The sequence below is a fragment of the Chelon labrosus genome (assembly GCF_963514085.1).
Source record: "Chelon labrosus genome assembly, chromosome: 21".
Taxonomy (NCBI): domain Eukaryota; kingdom Metazoa; phylum Chordata; class Actinopteri; order Mugiliformes; family Mugilidae; genus Chelon; species Chelon labrosus.
Genome location: NC_140354.1, coordinates 19,352,808 through 19,365,374, shown reverse-complemented (window position 1 = coordinate 19,365,374; position 12,567 = coordinate 19,352,808). Strand labels below are relative to the sequence as shown.

Genomic DNA, 12,567 nt, shown 5'->3' with positions numbered 1-12,567 from the left:
CGCTGAAGGTGCCTTTGAGCAGTTTTCTGTAACGGAGGCTCCAGAGCGCTAACACTTAGAGAATGCTAGTCCACTGCTGCTTTAGTTTTTAAAAGTTTGGTAAACTATTTCTTACTAGATTATGGTTCGGTTGACCTCTCCTGCGCTCAGAAAAAATTTCTTAGAAACCTCCACAAAGCGCCAAGACTTCCTGTCAGAGCTAACTTACTGGAAATTATTGTCAAAAGATAACCAGTGTTGATATGATACATGAGGGAACAGAAAATGTTGTCAACACTTCATGCAAAAAGACCTTTTCCAAGGAGAAGTAAATATGAATGCGCTGTACATTGCGTGCATACTATGTACAACGATCAGCCACAACATTGAAACCACTGACAGGAGAAGTAAATACCATTGATCATCTTGTGACAGTTCAATGTTCTGCTGGGAAACTTTTGGACCTGGCATTCATTGGTGTGGATGTTACTTAGACTGTAGCACCCACCTAGACCAGACCAGGCACCCCCACCCCATAACAATGATACTCCTTGATGGCAGCAGCCATCCCCAGCAGGATGCAGCCACAAAAACGCTTTAGGAACAACTAAAAAAACATGAAGAACAGCAAATTCACTAGATCCCAAACTGATCAAGTATCTGTGGGATGATCCACAGAGGACCCTTCCCTCAAAGGTCCCCCACCAACAACATTCTGTTGCCAGACACCACCAGACACCCTCAGAAGGCCCATGTCCATTCTCTGAAGAGATCGTTTTGGAAGCACAAGGAAGACCTACACAATATTAGGAAGGTGGTCATAATGTTATGCCTGATCGGTGTGTGCCTTTTAGTTGCAGGTAGTTTTGGAGCCTTTTATTGAAAATGATCTTGCACAGACCTGCAGCAACCGGATTTACAGAAAGACTCAACTTGAATTTGCTGAAACCACCAAAAGTGTCGACAAAAGCAAGTTACTGTTACTAGTAGAGCTGCGTTGGTGTTGACATTTATCCAAAACAAAGCTATAACAAGTTCTGAATGTTTGCTGTGGAGGTGCCCATACTAACAAGAGTACTGATCTGAGCATAACCGTCTTAGAGCCACAGTTAGTTGTTGTGGACCAAAATAGGTACTGGGGTTTGGGGTTTGGACCTAGGTCCTGGACAAGAAGGCAAGTTTAACAGACCTGATATATACTGATATATTTATCTGGTTAGCAACTGCAGTCTCTCATAAACTGCATCACATCGGTGGTCATCATCTTAGTAAGTCAAACCAAACCATCATCTGAGCAGAATTTGCACCACATGACCAATCACAAACATGGACAGGTCCAGATCTGCACATTTCTCGTCAGAACCTTGTCTTGTGCACTGTCCTTAATTAGATGCTACCACAACCTCATTGTGGGATAAATTAAATTGCCAAATTGTGATGCTCTAGTAGACGACTGGGTGAGAGCATCTCCAAACCTGAAGCTCTTGTGAGATGTTTCTGGTCTGCAGTGATCAGTATTTATCAAAGGTGGCCCAAGGAAGGAGTAGTATTCATGGTAAGCCAAGGCTCATTGGTCTGATCCAACAGACGAGATGCTGTAGCTCAAATTTCATAATGTCTATGGGTCTATGAAGCTTGCAGACCAGCCAGGGTGATGATACCGACCCCTGTTCACAATGAAAGCTCCTATAACAGACACATGGCAACCAGGACTTAACCACGGAGCAATGGAAGACGGCGGTCTGGTCCGATGAATCACGCCTGGCTGGTTGCTTGCGCATTGCTTCCCTGTGGAACACACGGCACCGGGATGCACTCCAGGAAGAAGACAAGGAGGCGGAGGCAGCGTGAGGCTTTGGCCAAACTTCAGTCGAACTTTACACATCCTCGGTCGGCTTTCTGTTCAGTGAATGAAGGTTACAAGAACACAGTTAAAAAGTCTCTTGCGTACGGGTGGAAGAGAAGGCGCCCATATGGCAACAACAGTCCTGAGTCACACTCTGAATCAACAGCCTTAAATGAACCTGATGCACCCCCACCACCTGCCGCGTCACCACCGTGCATCTGCTGCTCCCCCTCCGTTGTTTCCGTGTCCTGCAGTCTGACTCCTTTGACTCTCCCCATTCTTTATTCTCTGTATTTTCTCTCTTTCTTCTGCCTCTCTAATCTATATTCTGTCCTCTGATCAGAGAACAAGGTGAGTCGTTCCCCTCCTGCCCCCCCCCTCTACTCTTCTCCCTTTGCAGCCTGCGCCATCCCTCCTCCTCCTCCCCCCTCCTCCCGCTCCCTCGCTCATGTTTAATTCTTAGCTTGACTTCCAGCTGAACCACTTTTCTTGGATCCTAATGAGTTCCAGCTCCTACAACCACCCTTCCACTGCACCTTTGAAGTAGTGTGAGGACTCTGCCCTGTCCAGTCCCGTTTATTCGCCTCCAGGCTGACTTTTCCTTTCTTCTACCCACTTTCCCTGCCCATTCCTCCCTCTCTCTGTATCTCTCTGTCACTTACTCCCGCTCATCCCTTTTTTTTTTTTTTTTTTTACCGTCTAGATAGAAAAAGCCTGCCTTGTGCCCCGGGGATACACAGCCTAAGCTTGTCCACTCCAAGCAGCCTTGCCAAGATTGTGTTCCCCGTAGTGTGCATTTGCATATTTCACAAGTGTGCAAACCTGACTTTACACACCAACACCACAGCTCCCTGTCCCGCCTTGTCCTCCGTTAACACTGTGTCCAATCATCTGATGAGCCATTTCCACTTCCGCCCACATCTTCACCTTGATGAAAGTGGCCTACTGGGCCCATCTAGGAGAAAAGGGTTCCAGGTATGGTTTTATGTGAGAGGCTTCGGGGCGGAAATTGACTAATTGATGACGCTTATTCAGTGGAGTGCAGCCACAAGGGCTAGAGGGCCCTCCAGATGTGCAGCTGGACACTCCTCGTAGAGAAGAGCAGAGCATTTTGCATTTGAATGAGCCGTGGCTTTCTTTCTCCGCCGCTTGACTCGTTCTCTTACTTCAGATTCTGCCTCTCGGCAAAATTAGCCGCCTTTTTCTTCGTTTAATCTCCCCAACCGCTCCTCCGTCTCCGTGTTTATTCTAGTCACCCTCTTCCCTCGCCTCCATCTCCATCTGAATTCTGCTCTTCTGCTCTGTTTCAGTCTCGTCCTTCGCGTTAACCTTGCTCTCATTTATATACTCCGGGTCTCAGTCCTCGCCTCTCCTCTCCCCTCTCTTCTCCTCTTCTCCCTTCACATTCGTCACCTTGTTGTGATTTAATTGACAGAAATGTCAAGAGGAGTGCAGAAAAAGATGCATGAGGCTATAAAATCCTAATTAGATCGAGGCGCTTTTGCCTAAATACAGTGCAGACTCCCTCACACTGTTACATTTCCAGACTGAGTCGCAAATAAATTTGAGTAAAGACCATGCATCAGTCTGAATGTCTTTTGTTTTCCGTGTGTCTCTGCAGGTGGGTAAATGGGAGAACGGTTCCCTGTCCATGAAGTACCATGTGTGGCCTCGCTATGAACTATATGGGGGGCCAGCAACCAGGGAGGATGACCACCTGTCCATTGTGACATTGGAGGAGGCTCCGTTCGTCATTGTGGAAGACGTGGATCCACTTAGTGGTACCTGCATGAGGAACACTGTACCCTGCCGGAAACAGATCAAAACCCTGTAAGACTCAAACCTCTGATAAACCAGATCTGTGTCAGGATACTAGGCGAAAGCTCATCTGCTAGTCAAGATTAAGAATGGAGACGAAGTCCCGTTGAATGAACGGTTAAATCGTCGTGAAAATTCAGCTCAACGTACATTGATAACGGATCAGTTTTCTGTCCATCTGCCACAGTAGCCCACAGATCCACCTACTGCTGAAGTGAAATAGCAAAAAAAAAAAAAAAAACTAAAACTCCTGCTTGCGAATGATGTTAATTTCCCACGGCAGCTTCACAGGGCCCGAGGTAGAATCTCTTCACACTTCATCGGTGCGAGAGCGACGCTGCCAAAAACCACCAAATCACATTTACTATTAATTCATGCCAGTTCAGACAGATGTGTGTGTGTTTTTTTAATTTTTTTTATTAAATAATTATTCACCGCTTATCTGTGCAGCAACCAGACGAAGGATTCGGGGATCTACATCAAGCGTTGCTGTAAGGGTTTCTGCATCGACATCCTGAAGAAGATCGCCAAGACGGTCAAATTTACCTACGACCTCTACCTGGTCACGAACGGAAAGCACGGCAAGAAAATCAATGGGACCTGGAACGGCATGGTGGGAGAGGTGAGGGGGAGATAATATTTACACTAGCTTTTTTTTTTTTTTAAGAGAAGTGGCCATTAACAAACAATTAGTGGGAGGCTGCAGGATTTCACAGGTCAACGAGCAAAAGCCTTCTCCCGCCTCTCAGAGTCATGCATGTGTAAATGAAATGACAGCCTCATTTCTAATTTGTTGTCAAAGGTTGGAAATGAAGATTGCACCTAATTTGCGACACTGTTATTGACGTTGGGGCTGTTTAAAAGGTGCTGTTAGGACGTGAAATCAGCATGTTTGGCAGCGTGGTGTGATTTGGCGTGTTAACAATTGCGATATCTCTATAACACAAACATTCACCTTGACTCTGGGAAGAACTGATTACAATTTGATGTAGAAAGGTTAAAGATCAACGTCTCTGTCAGCTCCGAATACACGTTTTTGGCCATAAATACACTTGATGACGTAATATCTTGGGATCACCTAGACAGAATTTCTTCTAATTTGATAGAACCATTCATCTGGACTCAAGGACAAGTGGACTAGAATATGGTGTGGAAAGGTCAAAGGTCAAAGGTCCTGTCAGCTCATTAAAACACATTTTTTGGCCATAAATTAACTGGTGAACACAATGTCTCACCTTGAAGGAATTTCTTTAGGAATTACTTCAGATTTGGCAAAAAATGTGGCCAACATGAAGAATCTATTGGTCAAAGGACAAAGATCAGTGGGATTTCACAAAACACAATTCATGTGCTAATAATGACAAACTTCCATAGAAAAACATGCCTCTGCTTCTATGTACGTCCAGCCCATTTTTGGGAATGCGATATCTCTGGAACACCTTGAAGAAAGATCTTCAAAATTGGTACAAACCATCACCTTGACTCTGGGATGAACTGATTAGAGTTTGATGTAGAAAGGTTAAAGATCAACATCAATGTCAGCTCCTACTACTCGTTTTTGGCCGTAAATACACTTGATGACGTAATATCTAAGGATCACCTTGACAGAATTTCTTCTAATTTGGTAGAACCATTCATCTGGACTCGAGGACAAATGACTAGAATATGGTGTCGAAAGGTCAAAGGTCAAAGTTTCTGTCAGCTCATTAAAACACATTTTTTTGGCCATAAATTAACTGGTGAACACGATGTCTCACCTTGAAGGAATTTCTTTAGGAATTTCTTCAGATTTGGCAGAAATGTGGCCAACATGAAGATTTCACAATACACAATTCATGTGCTAATAATGACAAACTTCCATAGAAACATGCCTACGCCTCTGTGCACGTCCGGCCCATTTTTGGGAATGCGATATCTCTGGAACACCTTGAAGAAAGATCCTCAAATTTGGTGCAAAAGTTTGCTTTGTCTCAAGGATGAAGTGACAAAAATTTGGTGTAGAAACATCGAAGGTCAAGGTCTCTGTCAGCTCATAGAACATGATTTTTGGCCATAATTTAGCTGATATCTCACCTTGAAGCAATGGCTTTAAATTTGTAAATAATAAGAAACTAATAACTTCTACATTTGTCTTAGTTTCTACGTAACCAGTGTTGGGAATGCGATATCTTGGGAAAAACTGGATGAAATCTCCTCTAATTTGGTACAAGCGTTCACTCTGCCTCTAGGATTAAGTAACTAGAATTTGGTGGATAAATGCAATTGCATAATACACATTTTAAGCTATACCTTAAAAATTCAAATCCTAACAACCAGAAACATTTCACACAAACGTCTAAAAGGATAAAGTTATTAAGTGAGGTCAAGCGTCAAAGGCAATTTCACATCATAATGTTCTCCTTCAAAGTCTTCACTACATTTATTATATAACTCTGCAGACATGCAGATGTGGATGTAAACCTCAACGTAACTAGTCAAGTGTTTTTTCTAGTTTAAATTCAGGCAGAGTTTTACCAACAAAAAAAAAATGTCCATCAACTGCAAATAAAATATGTGAGGTTATACGGTCAGTACACTGTGTACATTTCCATTACTATGCTTGATTGAACATCCTGAGAGTTTATTACATTAAGACGCCTTGAATTACTGCCAATGTGTAGGTGAAGGTGAAGACAAGATCAGAGGGGGGAGGTGCAGATTTACAGTCTGTGTTCGACCCTTTGAGTCCAATGACCTGCTCTATATTTAGCTCACATGGGAGCCGCCTGAAGGGTCCATTTCTTCCTTGAAGTGTGTTTTCATACATTGAATTATGAGCTTTCCCTCCCGTGTCGACCCTCCGCCACCGCAGGGCCGAAATACTTATGTCAGGTGGGTTAAGCACCCCGCCCTCAGGGTACACGCAGTTCACTCAGCTGCGACAGTTCATTTTGGGCTCCAAACATTTCCTAATCGACGTCCGGTCCGGAGGTAAGGTCGATGTCAGTTCTCGTAATTCAACCAGTGAGAGAGAGCTGCACTTCTGCTGTCCGACTTTGGCAATTTGTTAATGAAGGCAAATAGATCAATAGAAACCCAAAGGTCACAAGTTCCTCAAGTCACAAACACACACCGATCAGGCATAACATTAAAACCACTGTCAGGAGAAGTGAATAACATTGACCATCTTGTGACAATTCAATGTTCTGCTGGGAAACTTCTGGGCCTGGCATTCATTCATGTGGATGTTACTTAGACATGTAGCACCCACCTAGACCAGACCAGACACCCCCACCCCATAGCAATGACACTCCTTGATGGCAGCAGCCATCCCCAGCAGGATGCAGCCACAAAAACGCTTTAGGAACAACTCAAAAAAACATGAAGAACAGCACAAGGTGTTGACCTGGCCTCCAAATTCACGAGATTCCCAACTGATCAAATATCTGTGGGATGATCCACAGAGGCCCCTCCCCTCAAAGACTCCCCTACTAACAAGGCTCTGTTGCCAGACACCACAGGACACCCTCAGAAGGCCCATGTCCATTCTCTGATGAGTCCAAACTGCTTTGGAGGCACACGAGAGACCTACACAATATTAGGAAATATATCGGTGCATGCCTCCATTTTTTTTTCCTCCATCGCAGTGACACTTTTGATATTCAATTTACATTAGATTGATGCATTTATTCCCTTACATAAAGCCATTATAGTCATCCAGCCGGTGTCTTTAGTGGGAGCCGAACGGTTAGCGTGGTCACCTGTAATAGACGCTCTCACCCCGACTAAAAGCGCCGTAATGCGCCGCCTCCTTCTCTCCTCCACCGGTGAGCAGTCATTAGGAGGACAAGGACAGTGACGCGTGAACGATTTACAGAAACAATAGGATACGTGGCCGCGTTTAAAGTGGTTCTATATGTGCACACCGGAGGTCAAATCACCCCCTCTCTCTGGCCATATCTGCCGCATCTAACTGCGCCGACCCCTGTCCTTCTCCAGCTGGACCTCGGCCAGGACGGCAGTATATCTCGGGCTCTTAATGGACCGAGATCCGGTGCCCGATGCTGACACGCGAGGACGTGTCACGGCGCACTCCTGAACACTCACAGAGATCACCGAGGGCCTTCGCGCAATTTACCACGTCTCGCGAAGACAAAAGATCAAAAGCGAAGGGGGGAGAAAATCGATGAGCGCTCGAAGACGGCCCTACATTTTATCTTAACTCGATTCGTGTCGGGTTTCCGCCGGGCCGCATTGACTCCTCCTGCCCCTCATGCTCCTAATCTGAAATATTAGCAGCAATGCACTTGATTACATGAGTTTGGCCTCGCTAGCAGAGACACACACACACACACACACACCAGCCAAGACACATAAACAGATCCTCGCTCACTCATTCTCAATAACACCCACATGGGTCACTTTCATAACACGGAGAGAACAAGTCGTAGGAGGGAGATGGAGAGAGCGAACGAACGGAGAAAGAGAGAGCGAGAGGAAGTGAGCACACTGCTGGATGGACTCGCTCTCTTCCCCAGGGAGATGTTCACACATTCAAACACACACACACACACAAGCGAACATGCACTTTGCTGGCGGAGTAAACAAGATCGAAAAGTTACGAATGCGCCCGGAAACACAAGCAGACACTTTGGAAAAAATTGCAGATAATGTGCAAAGTAGACGCGCGATATTCTCCCCGCCTGTAAAGGTCCACTTCACAGCTCGTGAACAAAGGTCCGCTCGCTCCTCTCTTCTCTTTTGTGTTTTTTTTTTTCCCTTTATGACTCACTCATATGCACACACACATACACACTCCTAACTCTGAAGCACATAGTGGAGCTTTGACTCACTTAGTCACACACGCCTTATTAACTCAGAGAGACAGTCTCGTCCCACTTTACCCCTGCGCTGTAGGGCTGTAAAAAAATTTTGGGGCTAAATATACTACCTGTGCAGAGGTGCTGAGGGGGAGGGAGGCAGGTAGAGGAAGGCATTGGGGCGGCTATTTCAAGCAGCCGTGACCCACTGCGCTATGGTAACCCATTTTCTTCCTCCCTCTTTCCGTCTTTTTCTCCGTCGTTCTACCGCCACCCCACCCCTGCTGAGCATCACGAGTGTCCACTCTGAGCTCGGAGTGTGGAAAGTGTTGGTCCTCCTCTCTCTGCCCGCCGTGCTCTGTTTTTGTTTCTAACGTCTCCATTTTCACGAGTTTCTTTGCCTCGTTGTGCTGAATCCTTTGATTCAAACGTTCTCTCAACGCGTCCTGTCACATCTGGTTTCCTTGTGTTCCAAAATACCCTTTGACTAACTTTCCCTGTGAAGCCTAGACATAATACTAGTGTAGTATAATAGGCAGATAATTCTATATTCTATACCGATCAGCCATAACGTTAAAACCACTGACAGGAGACTCGAAAACATTGACCATCTTGTGACATTACAATGTTCTTCTGGGAAACTTTTGGACCTGGCATTCATTAGTTGTTCATTGGATGTTACTTAGACATGTAGCAGCCACCTAGACCAGACAATGGGGTGGGGGTGCCTAACTTTAGGAACAACTCACAAAAGCATGAAGAACGGCACAAGGTTTTGACCCCAAATCCACTATATCCCAAACTGATCAAGTATCTGTGGGTTGATCCACAGAGGCCCCTCCCCTCAAAGACCCCCCCCCCCCCCCCCCCCCAATAACAACATCCTGTTGCCAGGCACCACAGGACACTATCAGAAGGTCCATGTCCATTCTCTGATGAGTCACAACTGTTTTGGAGACCTACACAATATTAGGAAGGTGGTCATAATGTTATGCCTGATTGGTGTATATGCGTTAAAGTGCTTATAGGACATTTAACAAAAAAATATTTATATAGAAATTTCCACATATAAGAGAAAAAACAAAATCCAACACATAAACTGTAACAAAGTTCTGGTTTCTCTCTATTAAATTTCCCAGCAAGAATCACTCATGTTTGGAGACGTAGCACAATCCCTCTCATATCAGGCGATGGCTGTGATATTCTATTTTTATCCGACTCCGAGCTATTCTTGACTGTGTCGATTGCATTTGTTTCTCTAATGGTTTTATTGCAGCTGCACGCCCCTCGGGGGAAAAAGTTAAAAAAACGGAGTTCCGGTAGTTGGCGGTAGTTGATCTTTTCTCCACTTCCCTCTTTTTCGCCCTTTGATCAGGTGGTGTTAAAAAACGCCCACATGGCCGTCGGCTCCCTGACCATCAACGAGGAGAGGTCGGAGGTCATCGACTTCTCCGTCCCTTTCATCGAGACGGGCATAAGCGTCATGGTCTCCCGCAGCAACGGCACCGTTTCCCCGTCGGCATTTTTAGGTGAGCCGTTGCAAAGCCGTTGCTCACGTGATTGCCATCTTTTATAGAGTTTATAGACACAGATTGTGATCTACTTTTTAATACGTTCATCCTCCTGGTTGTCTAGCCTGCATGATTTAAGTATTAGATCCTCTCATACCAACCTACAGGTCGAGTTTTTATGACCATTTTGCCAGATTTTGCAAAAGAGGGGCGCAACTACGTGAAAAATTAAAAATGTAAAGTCGTGTAATCTGCATGATAAATATTTAAATCTGTGACAATAAGTTGCATCATGAGGTTAAGGCCACGCCCCCTCCCTTTATAGCGTTTTCTTCTCAAATATGCACAACATAATTAAGATTTCTGGGATGTTTGGACTCAGATATTTAAAGTCTTTTCGAATAAGGTTTGCCGTTTGATTTACCAGCTTCTCGCCAGCGTTCTTGGCAGACTTGTTCGCGTTAGACGGATCCTCATCAGGTCCCCGTGGGTTAATATCGTTCTGCCACCTCTAGAAGTTGAACTAAAACTAGTAATGAGAGCCAAGTTTTTGTGCATTTGCACATTCACGCCGGAGATGTGCTGGAGAGGAAGATAATATGTCTAACTGTTTATTTTCTCTCTCTCTTTTCTGCTCCCGGTCTCTGTGCCCTCTTACATTTCCCACTCCTACTCCATTTCTCTGATGCTTCCTTCCTCTTCTCAATCTGGCGCACCATATTTGCATATCTCTCTCTCTTGCCCTCTCCTCTCCTGCTTCGTTTTCTCCTTCTCTCTCCGCCGCCCCTTGCTCCTCTTCTTCCTCCCTCCCTCTCTCCCGGTCTTTTCCCCTCTGTCCCCCTTATCTCCGTCCTCCCTCAATCCCCCTCGCCTCCCTTCATCTCTTCCCCTCTTCCCTCTCTCGGCCTCCAGAGCCCTTCAGCGCCGATGTGTGGGTGATGATGTTCGTGATGCTGCTGCTGGTGTCGGCGATGGCCGTGTTTATATTCGAGTACTTCAGCCCTGTGGGCTACAACCGCTGTCTGGCTGACGGCAAAGGTGAGAAGCCTCAGTTCAACTCAAGCACACACACCGGCACAGGCTTGGTACCTGTTGGAGAGGAGAGGGGGGAACTATTTGAGGACAGAGGTGTATAAATAATTCCAGACACTTTCTTGTGCAGTCTTGTATCCGTGTCGCCTTTCTCGTCTCTCGTCTCGCTCTCTCTCTCTCTCTCCCACTCTTACACCTGATGTGATGGGAGGGCATGCTGAGGTTGAATTTAGAGCCGCATACAATCACTTTCAACAAATGTAAAGTTCTCCATCTTTGCTGCTGAGGAGAGAGGACGCAGAGAACATGGCGGCAGGTAATTTGGTCAGTCAGACAAAGGGTGTTTGGATGAGTAATGCCCCAGCTAGTCATCTTCTCCAGGTACCAGGGGTTGAACGATGACGTCACACATAGAAAGTAATGCTTTACAACAATGAGATCTAAATTCTTGACCTGAATACATATTGTAGCATTTCACACAAAAGAAGCTACGGAGGCTTTTCTGCGAGGTAACTGAAGCTTGAACGTGGCTCTCACTCGGCAAACTCTCAGCTCTACCATGACTTGCGTCTCTCGCATGGTGCATTCACTGACATCAAGGACAAAAAAGAACTGAACATAAACACACAAGCTTATCAACACTGTGCGCTGCAGATATGTTTAGCCTATACAAATCTGCACTGTCAGAAGCGTTTAATACTTCACAGCGTGTTGTAAGGCAGGATAATGTAGCCGGGATTTAAAAATAAATAAATAAAATTGCGGTGTATCCCTGAAACCTTTTCCGTGTATAGCAGCTAAAGGTGTAATGACTTTGGACAATGAGCAGCCTCCTTCTCTCTGTTACCGCAGGACGTTTGGTGAAGTTGCTAATTGACTGCTGTCTGGAGGATTTGGGCCATAGGCTGTATATAAAGCAGTTCCGCCGTCCATCTTTATACAGTCTGGACCGTTCCTCTTCTAGCGTTAGCGGATGTCTTTTTAGTCGACTTCTTGCTTAAAGCGTCACGGCAGCAGTAGAATCAACCCCTACCACGTACAGATGCTCTGCAGGTGATGCTTTCTGTCTATAACAGCGCGGGTTGTGTTGTGCAAACTGTCTGTGCATATACACCGACAGAGACGATAAAAAAATAAATAAAACACACTGCGGGCCGCCTCCACATATAGACCAGCCGTTCTCACTGACCCAATGACTTCATTTTCCTCTCCTCCTCTTCCTCCTCTTCCTCCTCTTCCTCTGTTTTCAGTGCATGGGTTTCAGCAAACCTCTGCTGCTGCTGCATACCTCACACCGACACCGGACGACTCATTTGCATTCATTTCCATATTTCCCAAAAATCACATGTCAGCTCTGACAGCGAGGGGCTCGTTTTTGTCTTAGATCTCCCCACCTGAAAAGATGAGAAAAAAAAATCAATGTCTCCCACAACTCCATCTCTGATGTGGCTATAAATAGACAGTGGTCTCTTTTTTTTTTTTTACTCCTCTCATCTTTCATCATCTCCTGGAGAAGATGTACTCCTCCCTTAAGCGCTGTTCTCTTCTGCGAGCCTCCTCCTCTTATCGGCTCGTCTTTTTT

At 45.5% G+C, this 12,567-nt stretch overlaps 1 protein-coding gene across 1 annotated transcript in view; it reads left to right on the top strand.

Annotated features, from left to right (window-relative positions):
- Positions 1-12,567, top strand: part of grin2ba (glutamate receptor, ionotropic, N-methyl D-aspartate 2B-a) — a gene marked incomplete at its 5' end in the record, with an annotated part of 125,975 nt that overhangs the window by 94,454 nt on the left and 18,954 nt on the right. The window contains 4 exons of the mRNA XM_084569957.1: positions 3,447-3,655; positions 4,094-4,265; positions 9,818-9,971; positions 10,866-10,991. Coding sequence (XP_084426083.1) covers positions 3,447-3,655; positions 4,094-4,265; positions 9,818-9,971; positions 10,866-10,991 — 661 coding nt within the window. The remainder of the gene's footprint in view (positions 1-3,446; positions 3,656-4,093; positions 4,266-9,817; positions 9,972-10,865; positions 10,992-12,567) is intronic.